We start from the raw sequence: 22,500 nt of genomic DNA on the forward strand, positions 1-22,500 counted from the left end.
CAGGAGAATCATAAACATCATTACCTCACCTTCAAAAACACAGACACACAAACACTCCCCTTCCACTCACACACCATCGGCCTTTCCACCCCTCTCCCATCAACAGCAGAGTCAGCAGTCAGCAGAATCATCATCATCATCATCATTAGCCTCGCCTTCAACCGTTACCCCTTTAACAGAAACGGATTAAACAGTGGACAACATAAGCAGAGACATCGTCAAGACCATCACCAGCATCACCACCACCAATACTAACAGTCACCCACAGTAGAATCAGCATCCTTAGCATCACTTCAGCCTCCTCAGTCCCGTCTGCAGTACCGTGTTGACGCGTGGGTGCTGGGTGCTGGCTGACGGACGGGCGGACTGACGGACGGAAGCTGACTAATATTGACTCGGCAAATCCCATTAAGCTGAACTAACAGGCGCGGCGGCTCACCAGGCACCGCGAGGCACCGGGGCGAGGCACACGCCACGCCCCGCCCCGCCAAGCCACGACGCAGGGGAGGGAAGGGGAGATGGACGAGGGGGAGGTCAGAATGCTTAGGAGATATCAAGAAAATATTTTAGGGGTGTCTGTGTGGGATATGGTAGGGGGGAAAAGGGGAGAGAGAGAGGAGGGTAGGTCAGGTATGTTAGGTTCCTTAGGGTAGACTAAACCAGGAAGAGTTCATAGTGAAGTGTCTATTTGGAAAGAAGGGAAGAGGGGAAGGGGAGGGAGAGGGAGGGGAGAGGAGGCCAAGATTGTAAGGGTAGTGTCAGTATGAAAGAATGGAGGGGGGGAAGGGGAGGAAAAGAGGAGTGGTGGGGAAGGTCAGAATGCTTAGATTAAGTCAGAGTGTTTTTAAGAAAGTCTCCATGTGCAGATAGGAGGAAGAGGAGGCAGGAGAGAGGGACAGAGGAGAGAATAGGTCAAGGAGGGGAGGAGGCAGGAAGTGAGGAAGAGAAGAAGACAGGAGGTTGAGAGTCAGGAAGGCAATCTGTGTATGGGGAAGGGGACGCTGGTGATTTCTGTGTGGCGCTAACGGCGTAGCACTAAAGGTCTTTCGGCACCCCTAATGTTTCCCTGTGTATCCTGTAGCGCTCGGTGAGAAAGGGGACTGGAGTGTGTAGCGAGGAGGGAACTGAGGTTGGCGTTGGATTCGAAAAGGTATCCCTGAGTAAAACAATCTCTGCGTAAAATATTCCTGGGAACAAATCATCCTTGGGCAAAAATGGAAGGGGTGCCCAAATGAACCCCAGGGTCGTTGTCTGCGAGGCCCGTACTCCAAACTCTTTTTAGCTATGCCCAAGTGGATGGGTCAGGGTCAGGGTGCCGCCCCAAAGATTCCTTCCCGCCCCGGTCAACCCCGTGCCTCAAACTCTTCAGCTAGGACGCAGGTGGAAGGATCAGGGTACCGTCCCATAAGTTCCTCGCCCCGGCACGCCCCGTTCCCCAAACCCAAGCTAGTCCCCAAGTGTTAGTACCAGGAAGGAAAGATGAAAATGCTTAAAGTAGAAGAGAAGGGATACTTTTAAGGGAAGTATCCGTATGAGAAAAGGAAGAGAGGGAAAGTATGGGAGATTTGGATACTTTGGGGTAGGATAAATCAGGGATGGTGTTTAGGGAAGTGTATCCTCCACACTACATTCTAGAGGGGGAAAAGAGGAGGGAGAGAGGGAGAGGGATGTAAGGGTAAGTTATGATGCCCGCCCCATCCCGCCCCTCCTGACGCCATCACCCTCCCTCCCTCCCCTCCTGACGCTCTCCCGCCAATGTGACGCAGATCCCGTCGAGCCAGCCCACGCGCCTCTTCTCCTTCATGAACCCGCTGGCCGTGGAGATCTGGCTGTACGTGATGGCCGCCTACGTGCTCGTGTCCTTCACCATGTTCGTGATGGCTAGGTTCTCGCCCTACGAGTGGAACAACCCGCACCCCTGCAACGCGGAGAGCGACGTCGTGGAAAACCAGTTCAGCGTCAGCAACTCCTTCTGGTTCATCACCGGCACGCTGCTCCGCCAGGGCTCAGGACTCAACCCCAAGGTCAGTCGGGGTCATAGGTCATACAGAAGAAAGGGGGAGGGAGGAGGGAAGTGTGGTGCAGTGCCGGACCTGACCTAACTTACCTAACCTGACCTTACGTAACCGAGTGCCGGTAATGGTGCCAAGTAATGCTTCCAGGCGAGTAGGTTGGCACTGCCCTGCTCTACCTTGTCCTACCCTGCCCTGCCCTGCCCTGCCTTGCTCCGGCCTACCCATGCTCAAGCCTTTCCTTACAGGCCGTGGTGACTGAAACAGCGAGCAGCCACCACCATCATCAACACCACCACCATCATCATCACTACCTCTAACCCGCCTCTCCCCAGCCCGTGTAGCCGCTAAGCCCTCTCCTCTGCCCCTCGTGTAGGTGCCCACGCGCGCCCCCACGCAGCTCTTTAGCTTTATGAACCCGCTGGCCATCGAGATCTGGCTGTACATCCTGGCCGCCTACATCGTCGTCTCCACCACCATCTACATCGTGGCCCGCTTCTCCCCCTACGAGTGGCACTCCCCCAGCCCGTGCCAGGACAACAACAAGGAGGTCATGCAGAACGATTTCACGCTCTCCAACTCCTTCTGGTTCACGATTGGGACGCTCATGCAACAAGGGTCTGATCTCAACCCAAAGGTACCGTGCAGGCCGCTCCCCACACGTCTCCCACGTCCGCCCACGCCCGCCCTAATGCATGCACGCCCCGCCACGCATGTCCGCACGCTCATGCCTCCTCTACCATCTACCGCAACCTCCCACCACCCGCCGAGGCCATGGAAACATTGCAGACTCTAGGTATTGTCAGACGCTTCCAACCCTAATATCAACCATTTCCAAAGGCTAAAAAAGAGACAAGTCGGGTTCTATAAAAAATAATGAGTGTTCGTTTAGGTTCACAGCACAGAAGGGTCAGACTACCACCACCAGGGTCATAAAACTACCCCTGGAAATCCCCCAGACTCATACGAAAGCTTTGTAAAATGAGTGTGCCTCGGTGTTGACATGTTTCAGACTGTGACTGTAGCTATCCTGAGGCCCTGAGCGGCATATATTTTTGCTGGCTCTTCCATTATTTGTTTATCATTATTATTATTATTATTATTATTATTATTATTATTATTATTATTATTATTATTATTATTATTATTATTATTATTATTATTATTATTATTATTATTATTATTCAGAGCACACGTTATTCCAGGTCCCCAGGGAATTGTTAAGTAGAGAACCAGCACTGCATAATCTTTTGTTCTCTATATCAAACAGAGTAATTGCACCTTCGGGGAACTTATGAATTTGTAAAAGATAAAAGTTCATATTATTAAACGTGTCGGGCTTCCAGAACGGCTATTTCTCAAGGCCACAAAGAAGATCAACCGGGTTTTCATGGGTGATTTTTCTCGTTCAAGATGCAGAAGTAGGATAAAACTACCCCAGTTAGGTCCACGAGAGGCTCTTCAAACAGGCGATCAGAGGTGGCGATAAGTTTAATAATACAGGCCAATATATCATTCAGAAAGTAGCCAATATATATCATTCAGAAAGTAAAGACATGAATGGTAATTGCTTATAGTGATCGAAGTATAGAGAAGCCATGACACTCACTTATTAACTTTACAAGGAAATGGTTAATACTTTCTATAGTTTAACCACATTAGATAACCCACTCCCTAATGATTATGATACGTTTGGATCCCTTAGACACTCCTGTAAGCGATTTAGATGAGGTCCTGATCGACTAGTGACAGGTTTTGCCCTTCTCATAAAGTTAATAGATCATAAGGTAGTAAGTTAGAAGGTTAGTGTAGAAAAGTAAGTCTAGGGAAGATAAGAAAGACACATGATTTCTACCTGACACTGACGAGCCTATATATAAACTTTCTTTTTTTCTTTCTTTTTCTTTCTCTTCCTTTCTTTCTTCCTTTCTTCCTTCCATCCTTCATTTCTTCCTTTCTCTCTCCACTATAGAGGCTAAGAGACAAATTGCCCTCACAGCCTACCTCTTCCTTATCTTCCTCCTCCTCCTCCTCCTCCTCCTCCTCCTATTCTTCCACCTACAAAAAATATAGCGAAAATAACAGGAACAAGGCAACATGACACCTCACTCACCTTCACAACCTCGCCTCCTCCTCCACTTCCTCCTCCTCCTCCACTTCCTCCTCCTCCTCCACTTCCTCCTCCTCCTCCTCCTCCTCCTCCTCCTCCTGAGCTAATAAATCTCTCTCTTCGCTTTCCACCGACATATAAAAATCATACACACAAAAAAATCAGGAAATGCGAGGTGTTTCTGAAAAGATGAGAGAGAGAGAGAGAGAGAGAGAGAGAGAGAGAGAGAGAGAGAGAGAGAGAGAGAGAGAGAGAGAGAGAGAGAGAGAGAGAGAGAGAGAGAGAGAGAGAGAGAGAGAGAGAGAGAGAGAGAGAGAGAGAGAGAGAGAGAGAGAGAGAGAGAGAGAGAGAGAGAGAGAGAGAGAGAGAGAGAGAGAAAAACAGGTGATATTTCCGCAGTCAGAACGCAATAAAAGTGGAAAAAAAAGGAAATGAAAAAAAAATTAAAAAGCTGCCGTGATGTGGATGAAATGAGGAAGGTGGTGGTGGTGGTGGTGGTGGTGATGAAGGTGGTGGTGGTGGTGAAGGTGGTGGTGGTGGTGGTGGTGGTGAAGGTGGTGGTGGTGGTGGTGAAGGTGGTGGTGGTGGTGGTGGTGGTGGTGGTGGTGGTGAAGGTGGTGGTGGTGGTGGTGAAGGTGGTGGTGGTGGTGGTGTGCATCTGACTAAGCACTGTTATGTATGTGGTCACTGCAGATGCATGTGGTGTGTGTGTGTGTGTGTGTGTGTGTGTGTGTGTGTGTGTGTGTGTGTGTGTGTGTGTGTGTGTGTGTGTGTGTGTGTGACATATTCCAACGTTCAGCCGCGACTACAGAGACAAAAATCGCTCGCAAAGACAACTTCACCACAGACAAAGATTTATAATTAGAAGAAAAAAAATCGAAAACAAGAACATTTAACGGACTTCTCCATACGTAACGACACATTCACAGACACCAACGGTTCCACAGACACAAAAGAGACACAAAACATGAAAAACAATAAAAAAAAACGAGAAAGTCAAGATATTTATCGGACTTCCCCCAAACGTACAGACTCATCTTCACAGACACCAATGCATAACAGACTCCTCTCCTCCTCCGCCGCCGCCGCAGTCACGGAGCATTTAACAGCCAATTGTCAGGCGGAGGGAGACTCAAGACAGGGACGGAGATTAATGAGGGACTGAACAGGAGGGAAACACGAATGCTACATGATGGATGAGCCGAGGACTGCTTACTTCCTTCCTTCCTCTTCCTCCTCCTTCCTCCACTTCCTCCTTCCCTCTTGTTTTCTTTTATTCTTTCCTTTTCCTTCTTTCTTCTCTTCTTTTGTTTTTCTTCTTTTCCTTCTTGCTTTTTTCATCCTATATCTCTTCTTTCTTTATTAATCTATTGTTTTCTTCCTTCCCTTCTTCCTTCCTTTCTTTATTTCTCTCTTTTTTCCTTTCTTCTTTCTTTCCTCCTACATTATTTCCTTCTTCTTCTTTCACTTCCTTCCTTCTTCTTCCTCTTCTTTCTCTCCTTTTCCTTTTTTGCTTCCTTCCTTCCTTCCCTCTTTCCTTCCTCCTTCTTTCTTCCTTTCCTTCATTCCTGTTCTCTTTCTCATCTTCCTTCCTACATTAATCTATTCTTTCCTCCATTCATTCCTTTCTTTCTTTCTTCCCTAATTCCTTCCTTTGATCCTTCCTTCCTTCTCTCCGTCCTTCCTTCGTCCTCCACACACTCACATCGCTTCTCATTCCTCTGGGTGGTTAACTTCCCTCTCATTCCCTGGAACGTGTTACCGCCGCCTCTAAGCATGCCGCCGCTCCGTTCCCATGCATTCCCCCTCCGCCCCGTGCATCCAAACTTCTACTCATGCACTCCAATATATTACAACTTACCTCTATGATTTATATTCTTTCTCAACTCACTTCTGTGCACTCCAACTCACCTCCATGCATTTTCCATTCTTTCCATGCATCCCGACACACTCCCAGCTCACTTTCATGTCTTACAACTTTGTCAGATGCATTTTCACTTATTCCCATACATTCCCACTCACTAACATGCATTCCCACTCACTCCCATGCATTCCTACTCATTACCATGCATTCCCACTCACTCCAATGCATTTTCACTCATTCCCAAGCATTCCTACTCATTCCCATGCATTCCCACTCACTCCCATGCATTCCTACTCATTCCCATACATTCCCACTCACTAACATGCATTACCACTCACCCCGATGCATTCCTACTCACTCCCATGCATTCCCACTCACCCCGATGCATTCCTACTCACTCCCATGCATTCCCACTCACCCCGATGCATTCCTACTCACTCCCATGCATTCCCACTCACCCCGATGCATTCCTACTCACTCCCATGCATTCCCACTCACCCCGATGCATTCCTACTCACTCCCATGCATTCCCACTCACCCCGATGCATTCCTACTCACTCCCATGCATTCCCACTCACCCCGATGCATTCCTACTCACTCCCATGCATTCCCACTCACCCCGATGCATTCCTACTCACTCCCATGCATTCCCACTCACCCCGATGCATTCCTACTCACTCCCATGCATTCCCACTCACCCCGATGCACTCCTACTCACTCCCATGCATTCCCACTCACCCCGATGCATTCCTACTCACTCACATGCATTCCCACTCACCCCGATGCATTCCTACTCACTCCCATGCATTCCCACTCACCCCAATGCATTTTCACTCATTCCCAAGCATTCCTACTTCCTCCCATGTGTTTGAACTCCCTCTCATGCATTCCCTCTCATTCGCATGCCCTTCCATACAGTCTCAATCTCTTGCACGCTCTCAAACTCACTCAGTCTCCGGAGCCCCTCGTGGCCTCGCCTTCGCCCTCGCCGTGCTGCCATAGAGAGTGTAAGCACCTTCACCAAGCTCTCGGCACCATGCCCAGGAGCCGTCTAAACTCTTACACCTCCAGGTTTAATGAGAGCTCTGACTTCGGCTTTACTAAGAATTTTGTGTTTTCTGGTTCATTCCCTCGCCCGTTCACAACCTGGCGGACAGAAGCCACCCTTGCCAGTCTCCTTCCTGATTCTGAAGACAAAATTCTGTGCGCCACTCCATCCCCTCCACCCCCTCAGCCCCGCAAGGCGAAGGCCACGCCACACGTCAGTCCCCGGCCCGCTGCTGTGTCCTTCACGCCCCGGCGCCGCGTCTGGCTGGTGCTTGAGTCAGCCGGGTGTCTGCATAGCTTGTCTGGCCACCTGACCGTCTGTCTACCTCCGCTTGCCTGCCTACCCCCCCACTTCTCTACCTACCTGCCTGCCTTCCAACGTGCCTCCCTGCCTACCTGTACCTGCTTGTATACCTGCCGTCCTGCCCTGTCTGTACGTGTGCCTGCCTGCCTGCTGCAGTGACGAGGTGCTTACAAGGTCTCTATGGCGGCGTGGGGCGCGGCCTTCATGCGGGATGGTCTGCCCAGCGGCGGACTATGCTCGAGGCCCAGGGCACACCCCGGGGCGCCGCGGGCCAGGCACGCACTCCAGTCAGTGCTCGTTAGCGGCCGCTGTTGCCAGGCCGCCTCGTTCACGGGCTATAATTAACCAATACACTCCACTTTGTTCCTCCATTCTCTGCTCAAATTGCATAATTGCCTGATGAGTTCCATGCTGTTTCCAAATTGTTTCCTTGATGCCAAATTGCAGAAACAAAATTAGGGTATTCGTGAACAACATTGGTCGATAGTCACCAGCTCTGATCAGTCGATAAGATGACTTCACTACTCAATAGCTGCAGCTGTTCCCTGTTGATGCCGAGGCCCTTCACTTAGTGTGACAGCCGCGATAGAACATCACTCCCTAGAACTTAGAAATTCCCTGTGCCTACAACTCCCTCGTGGCAGTACGTCCCTCCCTCCCTCCTCTTCCCAGCCCCTCAGCTCTTTGTAACCAGCGTGGCCGCCTAGACCACAGCGCGCAGCCCCAACCTGCCCCGCCCACGGCTGGGCATCACGCGGCCCGATATGTGTCTGTCTCCTAGCTCATAGTTATAATAGTTGGCATTGAAAGCGTCCGTCTGTAGCTGCTCTTGAGACACGTTTAGCAAAATGAACTGTAAAATTTTAGAAGAATATCATGGACTCTCATCGGTGCCTTGAGTTTGCATTTAGTTCTCAAGAATGAAGACTAGCAGCACATAAGAGGCGTGCACTCTAGATGTTGTTAATGTTTGCAAGCACCGCAGCAAGTATTAGAAGGACTATATCTCCCTTAATTTTCTACAATGAGTCACTTCAGGGAAAACATAATATGCTCTCCCAGAAGGTATAATTCCTGACTTATGGTATAAGTGAAACGTTCTTTCTAATACCGTAGAGTTTACCGATGAAAACTTTACCGGGTCAGGCTGCTTCCACGCTGCCCAATACTACACACTGACTAACAATCCCTCTCCCTCTCTCTCCCTTTCCCCTACCCCTCTCTCCCACTCTTAACTCTTCCTCTCCCCTCCCTCCCTCTCCTCCCCATCTCACATTCCCTTTCCATACCCCTTCCTCCCTCTCCCTACCCCTTCCTCCCTCTCCTCCCCCTCTCACATTTCCCCTCCCTACCCCTTCCTCCCACACCCTCCCTTCCTATCCCACTCCCTCTCCCTCTTCCTCTTCCTCTCCCCTCCCGCTCTCCATACCCCTTCCTCCCTCTCCCTACCCCTTCCTCCCTCACCCTCACTTCTCTCCCACCCTATCTCCATATGCAGGCGGCGTCCACCCGTATCGTGGGCGGCATCTGGTGGTTCTTCACGCTTATCATCATCTCCTCCTACACCGCCAACCTCGCCGCCTTCCTCACCGTGGAGCGGATGATCACGCCCATAGGTAAGGAGGGAAGGGAAGGAGGGAGAAGGAGAGAGAGGGAAGGAGGGAGAGAAAAGGAGAGAGAGAGGGAAGGAGGGAGAGAAAAGGAGAGAGAGAGGGAAGGAGGGAGAGAAAAGGAGAGTGAGAGGGAAGGAGAGAGTGTGTGTCAGTTAGTCAGTTAGATAGATAGATAGATAGATAAAATGATGGAGAGAGAGAGAGAGAGAGAGAGAGAGAGAGAGAGAGAGAGAGAGAGAGAGAGAGAGAGAGAGAGAGAGAGAGAGAGAGAGAGAGAGAGAGAGAGAGAGAGAGAGAGAGAGAGAGAGAGAGAGAGAGAGAGAGAGAGAGAGAGAGAGAGAGATATTGTTACCCAGTGTTATATAGATAGATAAATACATAAATTCCATTAATACATATTCACTTATTCTTATTTTTATTCATTTTTATTACCTTCTTCTCTTCCTCCTCTCTCTTCTTCTCTTCCTCCCTTTCATTACAGCTCTTCCCCTTTCTTTCCTTCTTTCCTTCCTTCTTTATCAATTCGCTTCCTTATTTCCTCTTTCTTCATTCTCTCCCTTTTCCTCTCTCTCCCTCCCCTTCTCTATCTCCCTCTCCCTCTCCTTCTCACCCTCCCTCTTCCTCACCCCATCTTCCTATCCTCTTCCTTCCCTCCTCCCTTCCTCCCTCCACGAAGCATAGACAGTACACACACACACACACACACACACACACACACACACACACACACACACACACACACACACACACACAGTACTTCCCCCTCCCCCCATCACCTCTACTCTCTCTCCCTTCCCAAACACACAAACAAACACAAACACTCAAACACCAACATTACCTTCATTGAGAGGAGGGACGTTTAACTTGAGGCAAACACACACAAACAAACACACACACGTGATTCTATGTTTGCTGTGGCGGCTCTGTGTGTGTGTGTGTGTGTGTGTGTGTGTGTGTGTGTGTGTGTGTGTGTGTGTGTGTTTGTGAGACTAAACAGCTCTTCCCACGCCCCCAGTAAGAGTGTATATTTCTCGATGTTACAGAGAGTGCGGAGGACCTGGCCAAGCAGAACGAGATCGAGTACGGGACGCTGGAAGGCGGGTCAACCATGGCGTTCTTCAGGGTGAGTGTTCGGGGTGTGTGACAGGGCAGGGTGCGGACAACAGATGGGGATGAGATATAACAAAAGAAGGATAATAACAACAACAATAATAATGATAATACTAATAAAAATAAACACAATAATAACAACAATAAATAACATTGACACAGCATATATAAACTGTCACATGGCACTATTTTCCTCTAATGGACGATGGAAGAAATAGAAAAAGAAGGAAAAGAAAAAAAAAAAAGCTTGCAAAATACGAGAAAGAGAACTCGACGCGACACGCTTTTCAGCTCTGACGCAGCAGACGTGGAGGAGGAGGAGGAGGAGGAGGAGGAGGAGGAGATAGAAAGATGTGACGAAGGAGAAGAGAGATGAGGAAGAGCTGAAAAAGAGAGAGGTGGAGGAAGAGGAAGAGGAGGAGGAGGAGAAGAAAAAGGAGAAGATAAAGTGATGGGAAGGAAGAGGAGAAACTGAAAGAAGGAGAAGGAGGAGGAGGAGGAGGAGGTGTGAAGAAGAAGAGAAGGATAAAGAATTGGATAAGAAAGAGGAGTGGAGGAGAGGGAGAGGAGGAGGAAAAGGAGGAAGAGAGATGAAGATAGCACAAAGGAGAAGGAGAAACAGAAATAGAGAGAAAAGAAGAAGCTGGAGGTGAGAGGAAGAGAGGGATGAAAGATCGGATAAAAGAGGTAAGGAGATTAGAAGAGGGAGCGGGGAAACAGATGAGAGGCAAAGAGGAGAGGAAAGAGGAGTAAGAGGAATAATAAGAGTAGGAAAAGACAGGAAAAATGGGAATACAAGGAGAAAAAAGATGAAGAGAAAGAGCAAAATAGGAAGAAGGAGAAGGAAATGGAGGATAAATAAGAGGAGGAACGCAGAAGAAAATTAGGAAGTCTTTATCAACAACAAAAACTACTACTACTACTACTACCATTACTACTACTACTACTACCACCATTACTACTACTACTACTACTACTTCTACTACTACTACTACTACTACTACTACTACTACTGCTACTACTACTACTGCTACTACTACTACTACTACTACTACTACCACTACCACCCCTACCATTACCTATATTCCTGCCTCCCATTCTATCATCCTTCCCAAGCCCCTCGTCTACTTTAGTCCGCCTTTATCGCTGTTCTCTTATGGAAACCTGACGTGCCTGGAGCGTGGGAATGGTTATAAGAGGAGACGCGTGTGTCGAGAGCCTCTGGGCATCGAGATAGTCTGTGGGCGGTACTCTCAGACGCTTCTATCTCGCACATCAACTATTTTCAAAGGTCAAAATGGAAATTAATCGGGCTTTCATGAGTTTTTTTTTTCACATCCATGGTAGAGAAGAAGAGTTAAACAACCACCAGGGCCATTAAACTACACCTGAAAATGCCCGAAACGCCTGCGAAAGCCTTGTCAAATATGTGTAATTGGGCGCCGAAAGGATTGAGAAGACGGGTCCGTGGCTCGCGTGTTCCTTAGCTTCATTTTTTAGGAGCTGCCTGTAGCGTTGGTTGGCTCTCCTGAGGGGTTTCTTCGACGACCCCAGCCAGTTAGCGGGGCACAGCAGAGTTTTACTTCTAGTGGTTATCGTGATGTGTGACTCCTGCTTGGCCGTTGCTGCCCCCCGGAACTCGTCTTGAATTAAGTCGCTGAAGTTAGGGATGAGTGAAGATCTGGACAGCATGTGGGTGACCTTCCGACACTCTGCGATGGTTGAAAATTGTCAGTTTGCATCGGTGGGAGTCTAACCTCGGTCCGCGGTGTCACTACGCAAGCACGCTGACCACTCTGCCACCGCCGGTTTGATGTGTATATATTTATCTCTCTTTTCCTCTTTTATTCGCGTTTTTTCTAATCTTTTTCTTCCTCTATTCTTTTCTTCACACACACACACACACACACACACACGCGGGGGGGGGGGGGGGAATATGGGGGTAAATTACCTTTCTTTAAAATGTCTCAGTTGCCGTAACAATATAAACAACCTTTGTCATAATAACGATAATTAACACTAACGGAAACAACGATTACAACACCAATAATACTAACACCGCCAATAAAGCCACAAGGTCAAAGGTCAAAGAGTCCCTGTGCGTGTGTTAAGTCTGCTGTGCAAGGGTTGTCAGCGTCTGTGTGTGTGTGTGTGTGTGTGTGTGTGTGTGTGTGTGTGTGTGTGTGTGTGTGTGTGTGGGTGTGAGTGGGTGTGGGTGTGGGTTGAGCACTCACGCCCTGACGAAGTGTTGCCATTGCCTTGGAGATACAGAGCGGTGCCTTGCCCTAAGTGGTCCCGAGGGAGAGAGAGAGAGGGAGGGAGAGAGACAGAGAGGGGGAGAGAGGGGGAGAGAGGGAGGAAGGGGAAGGAAGAGAGAGAGAGAGAGAGAGAGAGAGAGAGAGAGAGAGAGAGAGAGAGAGAGAGAGAGAGAGAGAGAGAGAGAGAGAGAGAGAGAGAGAGAGAGAGAGAGAGAGAGAGAGAGAGAGAGAGAGAGAGAGAGAGAGAGAGAGAGAGTTATGTTGATATTAGTTATTTTTTTATCTTTCTCTTCCCTTGATATCAGTTCTAACGTTATCAGTCAGCCAGTTCTGTTGAAATTACTATTATCATTTGTATCTTTCGTTTCCCTTGAGAGCAGTTCCAACACTATTAATCAGCCAGTTATGTTGAAATTATTATTATTATTTGCATCTTCCGTTTCCCTTGAGAGCAGTTCCAAGACTATCACCCAGCCAGGCGCCGTTCCCTTCCACCTTTCGATAAACCACTGTTAATATTCAATGGCCAGATCTAACATGCATCAGTTCTATTAGGAAGAGTGTGGCGCAAGGAGGTCGCCATCAGTCAATCAGTCAACTTTTATCGTATCATGTCGGACAGGCGCCGGGCCACATCTGAGGGAAGCAAGAATCAAAGGTCCCTTAATCTGGGTCACTTCTCACGATCATTTTCCGTCCCGTCTGAAAGCACTTAAATCACAGGTGTTTTTTTTTATCCATGTGGCCGCCCTAAATCAGTCATTCAGTCAATCTATATCATTAGTTCGAAACAGTTCAGACAGTTTTTATCATATACTCAACATTTCATTGGTTTTTAATATGTATTGACCATCATTCAGTCAGTTTTTTTATCAGAGTTTCCCCCCAAAAATGATCAGCTTGATATATTCACCTAAAAATGTTCTAATGCAGTAGATTTCGTAAGGGACAGACAGAGAGATAAACGGACAGTCGAACAGAAAGACAGACAGACAGGTAGAGAGACAGGCAACAGACACACAGACAGATGGACAACACCGAAAACACTGTATCTCTCCTCGTCACCCGGCGATAACCGAACCTCATTCCCGGTGTGTCTGCATTTACGAACCCACAACGACGCCTCAACCTCGCCCCGTCTCACACTTTGCTCCACGCGTTAATTCCCTTCCGCCCCACCCTCTCGGCGCCGTAATGAGGCCGATGAGTGATTAATCGCGCGCTGATCACCTGTATAACGCCCGGCTAATTAGCGTCGCCACCTGAGCTGATGACAGGTGTGCGGAAGGCTTGATTAGGGACAGGGTGTGAATCAGGTGAGTGGGGGGAGGGGAGGAGGAGGGGTATAGAGGGGAGGGGGAGGGGTATGTGGGTAGCCTTAGGACACTCGGCGATGACTTAAAAATCCCAACTGTGGCGGCGGGCAGGACCACTCAGCCACCGCCTCCCCTGTGTTCATGGGCACCATTGAAAAATAACTCAATGACCTAAAACAAACTAGATGACTCAGGGCAAAGCCGGTGGGGGGGTGGAGAGGGAGGTTAGAGAAGGGAAAGGAGGGAAGGAGGAGGGAGGAGGAGGAATAAAAGGGAAAGGAGGGAGGAAGAGACGCAAGAAACCCATTTATCGACCATCCCGAAAAAAGGATGAAGAGTCGGGTGAGCTGCGCGTCGACTGCCCACGCTGGGATTCGAACCTGGTCCAGAGTGTTCAGTCGAGAAGAGAATGAATGGCGGAGGAAGATAGGAAAAGAAAGATAGAAGGAAAAGGAGTGAAAAAAGGATAAAGAAGATAGGAAAGAAGAGGAAGGATAACAGACCAGAAGGGGAGAGAGAGGAGGAAAAGGATAGATAATGAGTGGAAAAAATGTGATAAATTAATGTAAAAAGAAATAATATAAAAAAGTCACCCCTGCAAATCACTTATAGTTTTTTACCAAGAGAGTAAAAAGATAGTTTATGAATATTTCCCCTCTCTTCAAAGTTCGAGAGAGAGAGAGAGAGAGAGAGAGAGAGAGAGAGAGAGAGAGAGAGAGAGAGAGAGAGAGAGAGAGAGAGAGAGAGAGAGAGAGAGAGAGAGAGAGAGAGAGAAGCGTAGGAGGGAGGAGGAGAAATAAAGGAAGGGGAGGGAAAGAGGAAAAGGAGAAAGAGAGGGAGAGGAAGAGGAGGAGGAGGAGGAGGAGGAGGAGGAGGAGGAGGAGAGGTGACCAGACTGCTTTAGCCAATTTATATGTAATGTCGTTAAATATTTACATAAACTAATTAACGAAGCATTAGCGACGGAATGGCGGGGCGAGGACACGGAGGCCGATATAAACGTTCCCCAAATGGCTCACACAAAAACGTTCCCCTAATGGCTAACACACACAAACGTTTTCAGCAGTAAGAGGAAAACAAAAGACACATTAAACGTTCCTATATTGGCTGACACACACAAACGTTTTCAGTCACAAAAGGAAAGCGAAAAAAAAGACCTGGAACGTTTTTAAAATCGCTAACACGCACAAAATCATTTTCAGTCATAAGAAGGAAACAAAATAGACCTGTTCACCTATCTATAATATGTCTATCTCACTCTCTCACTCACTTTCCCTCTCTCTTTTTCTCTCTCTTTCTCTCCCTTCCTCCGCAACTGGACAGAAAGAAACCTACCAACCTTTCTACTATACGTCTATCTTTCCCTCCCACTCACTCACACTCTCTTTTCCTCCCTCTCCCATTCTCTCCCTCTTCTCGCACACTCTCTCTCCCTCCCTCTCACATTTTTTCCCACGCTCACTCCCTCCCACACTCTCTCCCACTCACCTCCTCTCTCTCTCCCTCCCCGCCTCAGGACTCCAAGATTGAGACGTACCAGAACATGTGGCGCTATATGGAGAGCAAGCGCCCCTCAGTGTTCGTGTCCACAATCGACGAGGGCGTGACCAGGGTACGTAGAGACAGCAACAGTAACAATGATAACGAGGGCTTCACCAATAACAATAATAATAACGATAATTTCAGTAGTAGTAGTAGTAGTAGTAGTAGTAGTAGTAAGATGATAATAATGATGATAATGTTATTTTTCCAACTCCTCCTTCCATCTTCTTTTTCCCCCTCTCTCCCCCTGCCTCTCTTCCTTACATCCTTTATAATATACCTTATCACACCTCTTTCTGTATACCTTTATCCATGTTTATCCCATCCCTTCTCTCTTCCTTCCTTCCCTCTCCTCCTCCCACCTTGCTTTCCTTGCTTCCCTTCCCTACCTTCCTCCTCTCCCTCCCTCCTTCCTTCTCTTTTTCCCATCCTTCCCATCTTCCTTCTCTCATTCTTCTCTCCACCCACCTACAATTCCTCTCTCGCTCCTTCTCTCCCTTCCCTTCTCTCTTCCTTCCCTCCCTTCCTCCCACCTTGCTTTCCATCCCTCATCCTTCTCCTACCTTCCCTTCCTTTCTCCTCTCCCTCCCTCCTTCCCTCTCTCCCTACCTCCCGTCCCACCATCCTTCTCTCCACCCACCTACAATACCTCTCTCGTTCCCTTCCCGACTGTCTATCTGCTAATCGTCCCTCCTCTCCCTACTTCCCTCCCTCTCTCCTTACCTACCTTCCTTCCCTCCCTCCCCTCCTCTCCCCCCTCCCCCCTCGCCCCCAGGTCTTGAAGGGTAACTATGCCTTTCTAATGGAGTCCACGATGCTGGACTACACCATTCAGCGTAACTGCAACCTGACCCAAGTTGGTGGACTCCTCAACTCCAACTCCTACGGCATTGCCACGCCCATTGGTGAGTGAAGGGGGGCAAGGGGTGGAGAGGAGGAGGCTGGTGGAGGTTAGTTAGTAAGGCGAAGGCGGGTGAGTAAGGTGAAAGTAGTTAAAAAGTTGTTAAAAGGGAAAGGGTTGGGGGAAGGGAAAGAAAGGGAGGGAGGAAGAAAAAATAGCTGCAGGAAAACGAGGAGGAATGAGAGAGCGGGAAGGTAGAGAGATATTGAAGAAAGGAAGAAAGGAAGGAAGGAAGGAAGGAAGGAAAGAAGGATGGAAGGAAGGAAGGGAAAAAGAAAGAAAGAAAGAAAAAAAGAAACAAACAAACAAACAAACAAACAGAGAAGAAAGAAAAAGAAAGAAAGGAAGGAGGAAAGAATAGAATAAAGGGAGGGTAGAAAAAAATAACACAACTAAGAAAAAGAAGAAAGAGAAAAAAGGAACGAAGGAAGGAAGGAAAGGAAAAAACGAAAGAAAGAAGAAAGGAAGAGAGGGAGGGAAGAAACAATAACACAAAAGATGAAAGATAGAGAAAGAAGAAAAAAATAATAAAAAGAAGAGAAGGAGAGAAGCAAGATACTGCAGCGCCACCCTCCACGCCTTCAGCACTAAACTCTTCCCTCACTAAGCTTGATAAGGGTAACGGGCGGCACTAAACCCTTATCGCCGACACCTGAACAAGCCAACGCGGAGCTGAATTAAAAGTTGGCTTCCCCGCGCACTGAGGCAACGCAGCGAGCCCAAAGTTTATCCCACGGTCAGTTCAATGCAGTTCAGAGGTTAAGGCGCCGGTATGTAATTCTTCCTTGCCTTCTCTCGCTCTTGTTTGATTTCCCTCGCTGAGAGGCGTCACTTCCTACCACCTCGGAAAAACAGCAGCCTCCAGGAGATAAAATAACAATAACAATACCTTCTCGCTGTAACTGACCTGTCTTTTGGCCACTTATCTATACTTTCTTTTATAGGAGCAGTGATTGGCGGGCTCTTTTTTCCATTTATTGTTGCCCTTGAGCTGCTTCCTTTACTGTAAAAAAAAAGATTCCCTGTGTCCTGCCTAACCCTTCGTGTGCTCGTGTGTTCCAGGCTCGCCGTGGCGGGACAAGATCTCTTTGGCCATCCTGGAGCTGCAGGAGAAGGGTATCATCCAGATGCTGTACAGCAAGTGGTGGAAGAACACCGGCGACGTGTGTAACAGGGACGAGAAGAACAAGGACTCCAAGGCTAACGCGCTGGGCGTGGAGAACATCGGTGAGTGGGGAAGCAGAGAGGTCTTAAGAGATAGAGAGAGCGATACTAGGACACTTCTTAGGGCTTACACTGTGCTTGTATATAGATAGGTAAAGAGACGGAGGAGAAAATAGAGGTGAGAGAATATTGGTGAGTGTGGAAGCAAAGAGGTCTTAGAGATAGAGAGACCGATACTAGGACACTTCTTAGGGCTTACACTGTGCTTGTATATAGATAGGTAGAGAGACGGAGGAGAAAATAGAGGTGAGAGAACATTGGTGAGTGTTGAAGCAACGATGTCTTAGAGAGAGAGCTGTACTAGGACGATTCTTAAGGCTTACGCTGTACTTGTATATAGATAAGTAGAGAGATAAAGGAGAAAATAGAGGTACATAAGTAGATAGTGAGAAAACATTGGTGAGTGTGGAAGCAACGATGTCTTAGAGAGATAGCTGTACTAGGACGCTTCTTAAGGCTTACACTGTGCTTGTATATAGATAAGTAGAGAGATAAAGGAGAAAATAGAGGTACATAAGTAGATAGTGAGAAAACATTGGTGAGTGTGGAAGCAAAAAGTGTCTTAAAGAGAGCTGTACTAGGATTTTTTTTTTATCCCTTTCCTTTAGTTTTAAATCTTCGTCCTAATCTTCGTCTCTGTAATATAAGTCCAGTTTTTCTTTATATATTCTTTCTCTTTCTCGTCTTCCTCTTCCTCTTCATCTTCCTCATCTTCAGCCAACTCCTCGTTCTTATCTTTAGTCTTCATCTTCAACCTCTTCTCCCGTATCATCTCTTGTCTTCATTTGTCTTCGTCTTTGGGTTCGTCTTTGTCTCTCTCTCTCTCTCTCTCTCTCTCTCTCTCTCTCTCTCTCTCTCTCTCTCTCTCTCTCTCTCTCTCTCTCTCTCTCTCTCTCTCTCTCTCTCTCTCCTCCTCCTCCTCCTCCTCCTCCTCCTCTTCTTCTTTTCCTCCTCCTCTTCCTTCTTCAGACGTTGGAGGTCAGAGCACACGGCCAGGTCAAAAGATCTCTCTCTCTCTCTCTCTCTCTCTCTCTCTCTCTCTCTCTCTCTCTCTCTCTCTCTCTCTCTCTCTCTCTCTCTCTCTCTCTCTCTCTCTCTCTCTCTCTCTCTCTCTCTCTCTCTCTCTCTCTCTCTTCACTTAATTTTTTACCACGTTTCTTCATGCCCACCTTCGTTTCTTTTCTTCCTTTATTCCTTCATTTCTTCATTCACTCAGTCATTCCTCCCTTCCTTCCTTCTTTCCTTCCCTTACTTCTTCCTTCCTTTTATCTTTATCCCATAACTCCTATTATCTTTCTTCTTTCTATAATTCCTAACTTCTTTTCTTCCTTCCTTCTTTCCTCCCTTCATTCATTCGCTCTCTATTCTCTCCTCCCTCCCCCTCCTCCCTTCCCTCCTCTCCCTCCTTCCCTTTCTTCCTCCCTTCCTTCCATTCCTCCTCGTCCATCTCTATTAAGACTGAGTGATCCAGCAGGTTAGGTTAGGTGAGGTGATTGCTGGGTCGCGCGAGAGAGAGAGAGAGAGAGAGAGAGAGAGAGAGAGAGAGAGAGAGAGAGAGAGAGAGAGAGAGAGAGAGAGAGAGAGAGAGAGAGAGAGAGAGAGAGAGAGAGAGAGAGAGAGAGAGAGAGAGAGAGAGAGAGAGAGAGAGAGAGAGAGAGAGAGCAGAGCGGCAGCAAGCGCTTACGCCGACGACTGCACCCTCTCCAGAACATACAAGAGGGAGGAAGCCCAGGACGTGATAGAGTCCGTCAACAGACAGTTGGCAGACATAATGGCCTGGGGAAAGAGGTGGCAAGTCAGGTTTGCCCCTGACAAAACCCAGGCCATGGTAATATCACGTTCTCGGGAGGACGCGAGGCAACTCCACGGCAGACTGAGATTCGGGAATGACACCATCCCTCTGCAGTCCAGCGTCGACATCCTGGGCGTGGAGGTGGACTCCCAGCTGCGGTTTGACCGTCACCTTGAAAGGGTGGCGCAAAAAGCCTCCCAGAAGGTGAACCTCCTGCGCCGCATGAAGAACCTCCTCGATGCTGAAGGCCTGAACACCCTCTATAAGGCACAAGTCCGTCCAGTGATGGAGTATGCACCGCTCACCTGGATGGCCAGCGCCCGCTGCCACCTCAACCTGCTAGACAAGGTGCAGAGGAGGGCTGAACGCCTCATCAACGGCACCCAGCACCACCGACCGAGCCAGTGGGAGACACAGCGACAACAACAACAACAACAACACCCACACGAAGGAAGGACAAGACCAGCCACGAACCAGCTGAATAGCCTGGAGCACCGTCGCCGCGTCGCTGCCCTGACGGTGCTACACAAAGGCACAAGTGGGCCTAGTGCCCCACCTGACGGTCCTGAGGGCTACCTGGAGGAGGTCTGAGCGCAGCACGAGAACAGTGCTGAGCAACGCCTCCCTCCTGGAAGTGCCAATGGCCCGCTCCAGCACCCACCAACGTGCCTTCTCCATCGCAGCGGTGGTGTGGTGGAACAACCTCACTGCTGATGTGGATGTGACACAACTGTCCACTCAGCAGATGAAGGTTGCGTCCCACAGGTGGCTACTCCTACACCCACCGTAAATATGTATATATATAATTGTATAATATATTGTATAATAATTGTATAATATAATCGGCAGAAGCTTTTAAATAGCTCCCCCCCGGTCAGGGGAACTTTAGCATAGACAAATAATACTGCCATGTACTAATGTACTGAACACGTTTAAATAAAAAAAAAAAGAGAGAGAGAGAGAGAGAATGACAATGAGAATGAGAGAGAGAGAATGACAATGAGAGAGAGAGAGAGAGAGAGAGAGAGAGAGAGAGAGAGAGAGAGAGAGAGAGAGAGAGAGAGAGAGAGAGGAGGGGGTAAGTCAACAGCCTATCTCATGTTCCGTGTCATTGGGCAGATCAGTACTTCTCCCTATCTCCCTTCTCTCTCCCTCCCTCCCTTCCTCCCTCCCTCCTTTCTCTCCCCTCCAATTCCCTTCACTCCCCTTCAATGACGCCCATCACTCACTCACTCCACTTTAACTCCTCTTCCCTCCTCCTCCTCCTCCTCCTCCTCCTCCTCTTCCTTCTCCTCCTCTTCGCTTCCTCTTGTATTCTTTCTAAATTTTGTCCATCATTATCTTCTCTTCATTCTATTATTGCTTTCTATGTTATCTTTTTTTTCTATGTATTTTCTCTTCATTTTTTGTCTTGTATTTCTTTTTTTCTCTATCTCATTTATATCTCTTCTTCATTCCTTTCTTTTGTAATTCTTCCTGTGCTTTGTTTTTCTCTTTCCTCTTTTTCTTCTTTATCTTGCAATGTTCATGTCTTTTTTTTCATATAGTATCATCATTCATTGTCTTGTAATTCCTTCTGTATCTTTCCCTTTATTATATTTTCTGTATTTTTCCTCTTGTAATTCTTCCTGAGTTTCCTTTCAAGTATACTGACCCAGACCACTTGATAGATATAGTTAGATTATACATAGTTAGATTCGGGGAGGCAGTGGCTGAGTGGATAGCGTCCCGGCGCCACGTCCAGAAGTAACCTGTCCGCTGCGATTGGAACGAATTTGGCCTTCACTGGTAGCCTGGTAACATACACTCCCAGGTCTTTCTCTGCCTCTGTGGTGGATAGTGGAGTGTTTCCCATGTGGTATTGGTGTGCTGGATATCCCTTCACTGGTAGCCTGATATCATATACTCCCAGGTCTTTCTCTGCCTCTGCGGTGGATACTGGAGCGTTTCCCATGTGGTATTGGTGTGCTGGATATCCCTTCACTGGTAGCCTGATATCATATACTCCCAGGTCTTTCTCTGGCTCTGTGGTGGATAGTGGAGTGTTTCCCATGTGGTATTGGTGTGCTGGATATCCCTTCACTGGTAGCCTGGTAACATACACTCCCAGGTCTTTCTCTGCCTCTGTGGTGGATAGTGGAGTGTTTCCCATGTGGTATTGGTGTGCTGGATATCCCTTCACTGGTAGCCTGGTAACATATGCTCCCAGGTCTTTCTCTGGCTCTGTGGTGGATAGTGGAGTGTTTCCCATGTGGTATTGGTGTGCTGGATATCCCTTCACTGGTAGCCTGGTAACATACACTCCCAGGTCTTTCTCTGCCTCTGTGGTGGATAGTGGAGTGTTTCCCATGTGGTATTGGTGTGCTGGATATCCCTTCACTTGTAGCCTGGTAACATACACTCCCAGGTCTTTATCTGGCTCTGTGGTGGATACTGGAGTGTTTCCCATGTGGTATTGGTGTGCTGGATATCCCTTCACTGGTAGCCTGGTAACATATGCTCCCAGGTCTTTCTCTGGCTCTGTGGTGGATAGTGGAGTGTTTCCCATGTGGTATTGGTGTGCTGGATATCCCTTCACTGGTAGCCTGGTAACATACACTCCCAGGTCTTTCTCTGGCTCTGTGGTGGATAGTGGAGTGTTTCCCATGTGGTATTGGTGTGCTGGATATCCCTTCACTGGTAGCCTGGTAACATATGCTCCCAGGTCTTTCTCTGGCTCTGTGGTGGATAGTGGAGTGTTTCCCATGTGGTATTGGTGTGCTGGATATCCCTTCACTGGTAGCCTGGTAACATATGCTCCCAGGTCTTTCTATGGCTCTGTGGTGGATAGTGGAGTGTTTCCCATGTGGTATTGGTGTGCTGGATATCCCTTCACTGGTAGCCTGGTAACATATGCTCCCAGGTCTTTCTCTGGCTCTGTGGTGGATAGTGGAGTGTTTCCCATGTGGTATTGGTGTGCTGGATATCCCTTCACTTGTAGCCTGGTAACATATGCTCCCAGGTCTTTCTCTGGCTCTGTGGTGGATAGTGGAGTGTTTCCCATGTGGTATTGGTGTGCTGGATATCCCTTCACTTGTAGCCTGGTAACATATGCTCCCAGGTCTTTCTCTGGCTCTGTGGTGGATAGTGGAGTGTTTCCCATGTGGTATTGGTGTGCTGGATATCCCTTCACTGGTAGCCTGGTAACATATGCTCCCAGGTCTTTCTCTGGCTCTGTGGTGGATAGTGGAGTGTTTCCCATGTGGTATTGGTGTGCTGGATATCCCTTCACTGGTAGCCTGGTAACATATGCTCCCAGGTCTTTCTCTGGCTCTGTGGTGGATAGTGGAGTGTTTCCCATGTGGTATTGGTGTGCTGGATATCCCTTCACTGGTAGCCTGGTAACATACACTCCCAGGTCTTTATCT

General features: G+C 48.2%; 1 protein-coding gene and 1 long non-coding RNA gene across 9 annotated transcripts in view; both read left to right on the forward strand.

Annotated features, from left to right (window-relative positions):
- Positions 1–22,500, forward strand: part of LOC126987874 (glutamate receptor ionotropic, kainate 1-like) — a 195,578-nt gene that overhangs the window by 163,670 nt on the left and 9,408 nt on the right. The window contains 7 exon segments of the mRNA XM_050845337.1: positions 1,767–2,024; positions 2,389–2,649; positions 8,836–8,953; positions 9,994–10,073; positions 15,151–15,246; positions 15,952–16,081; positions 17,140–17,304. Coding sequence (XP_050701294.1) covers positions 1,767–2,024; positions 2,389–2,649; positions 8,836–8,953; positions 9,994–10,073; positions 15,151–15,246; positions 15,952–16,081; positions 17,140–17,304 — 1,108 coding nt within the window.
- LOC126988068 (uncharacterized) overlaps positions 21,093–22,500 on the forward strand; it is a 2,019-nt gene continuing 611 nt past the window's right edge. For 2 of the 8 annotated variants that reach the window (XR_007741428.1, XR_007741424.1), the window contains exons 1-2: positions 21,093–21,401; positions 21,600–21,896. This is a non-coding gene — a long non-coding RNA (uncharacterized LOC126988068). Of the gene's footprint in view, positions 21,402–21,529; positions 21,996–22,193; positions 22,392–22,500 lie in introns of those variants that run through there. The other 6 variants (XR_007741426.1, XR_007741429.1, XR_007741427.1 and 3 more) reach the window with 6 other exon arrangements.

This window comes from Eriocheir sinensis, chromosome 67 (assembly GCF_024679095.1).
Source record: "Eriocheir sinensis breed Jianghai 21 chromosome 67, ASM2467909v1, whole genome shotgun sequence".
NCBI lineage: Eukaryota > Metazoa > Arthropoda > Malacostraca > Decapoda > Varunidae > Eriocheir > Eriocheir sinensis.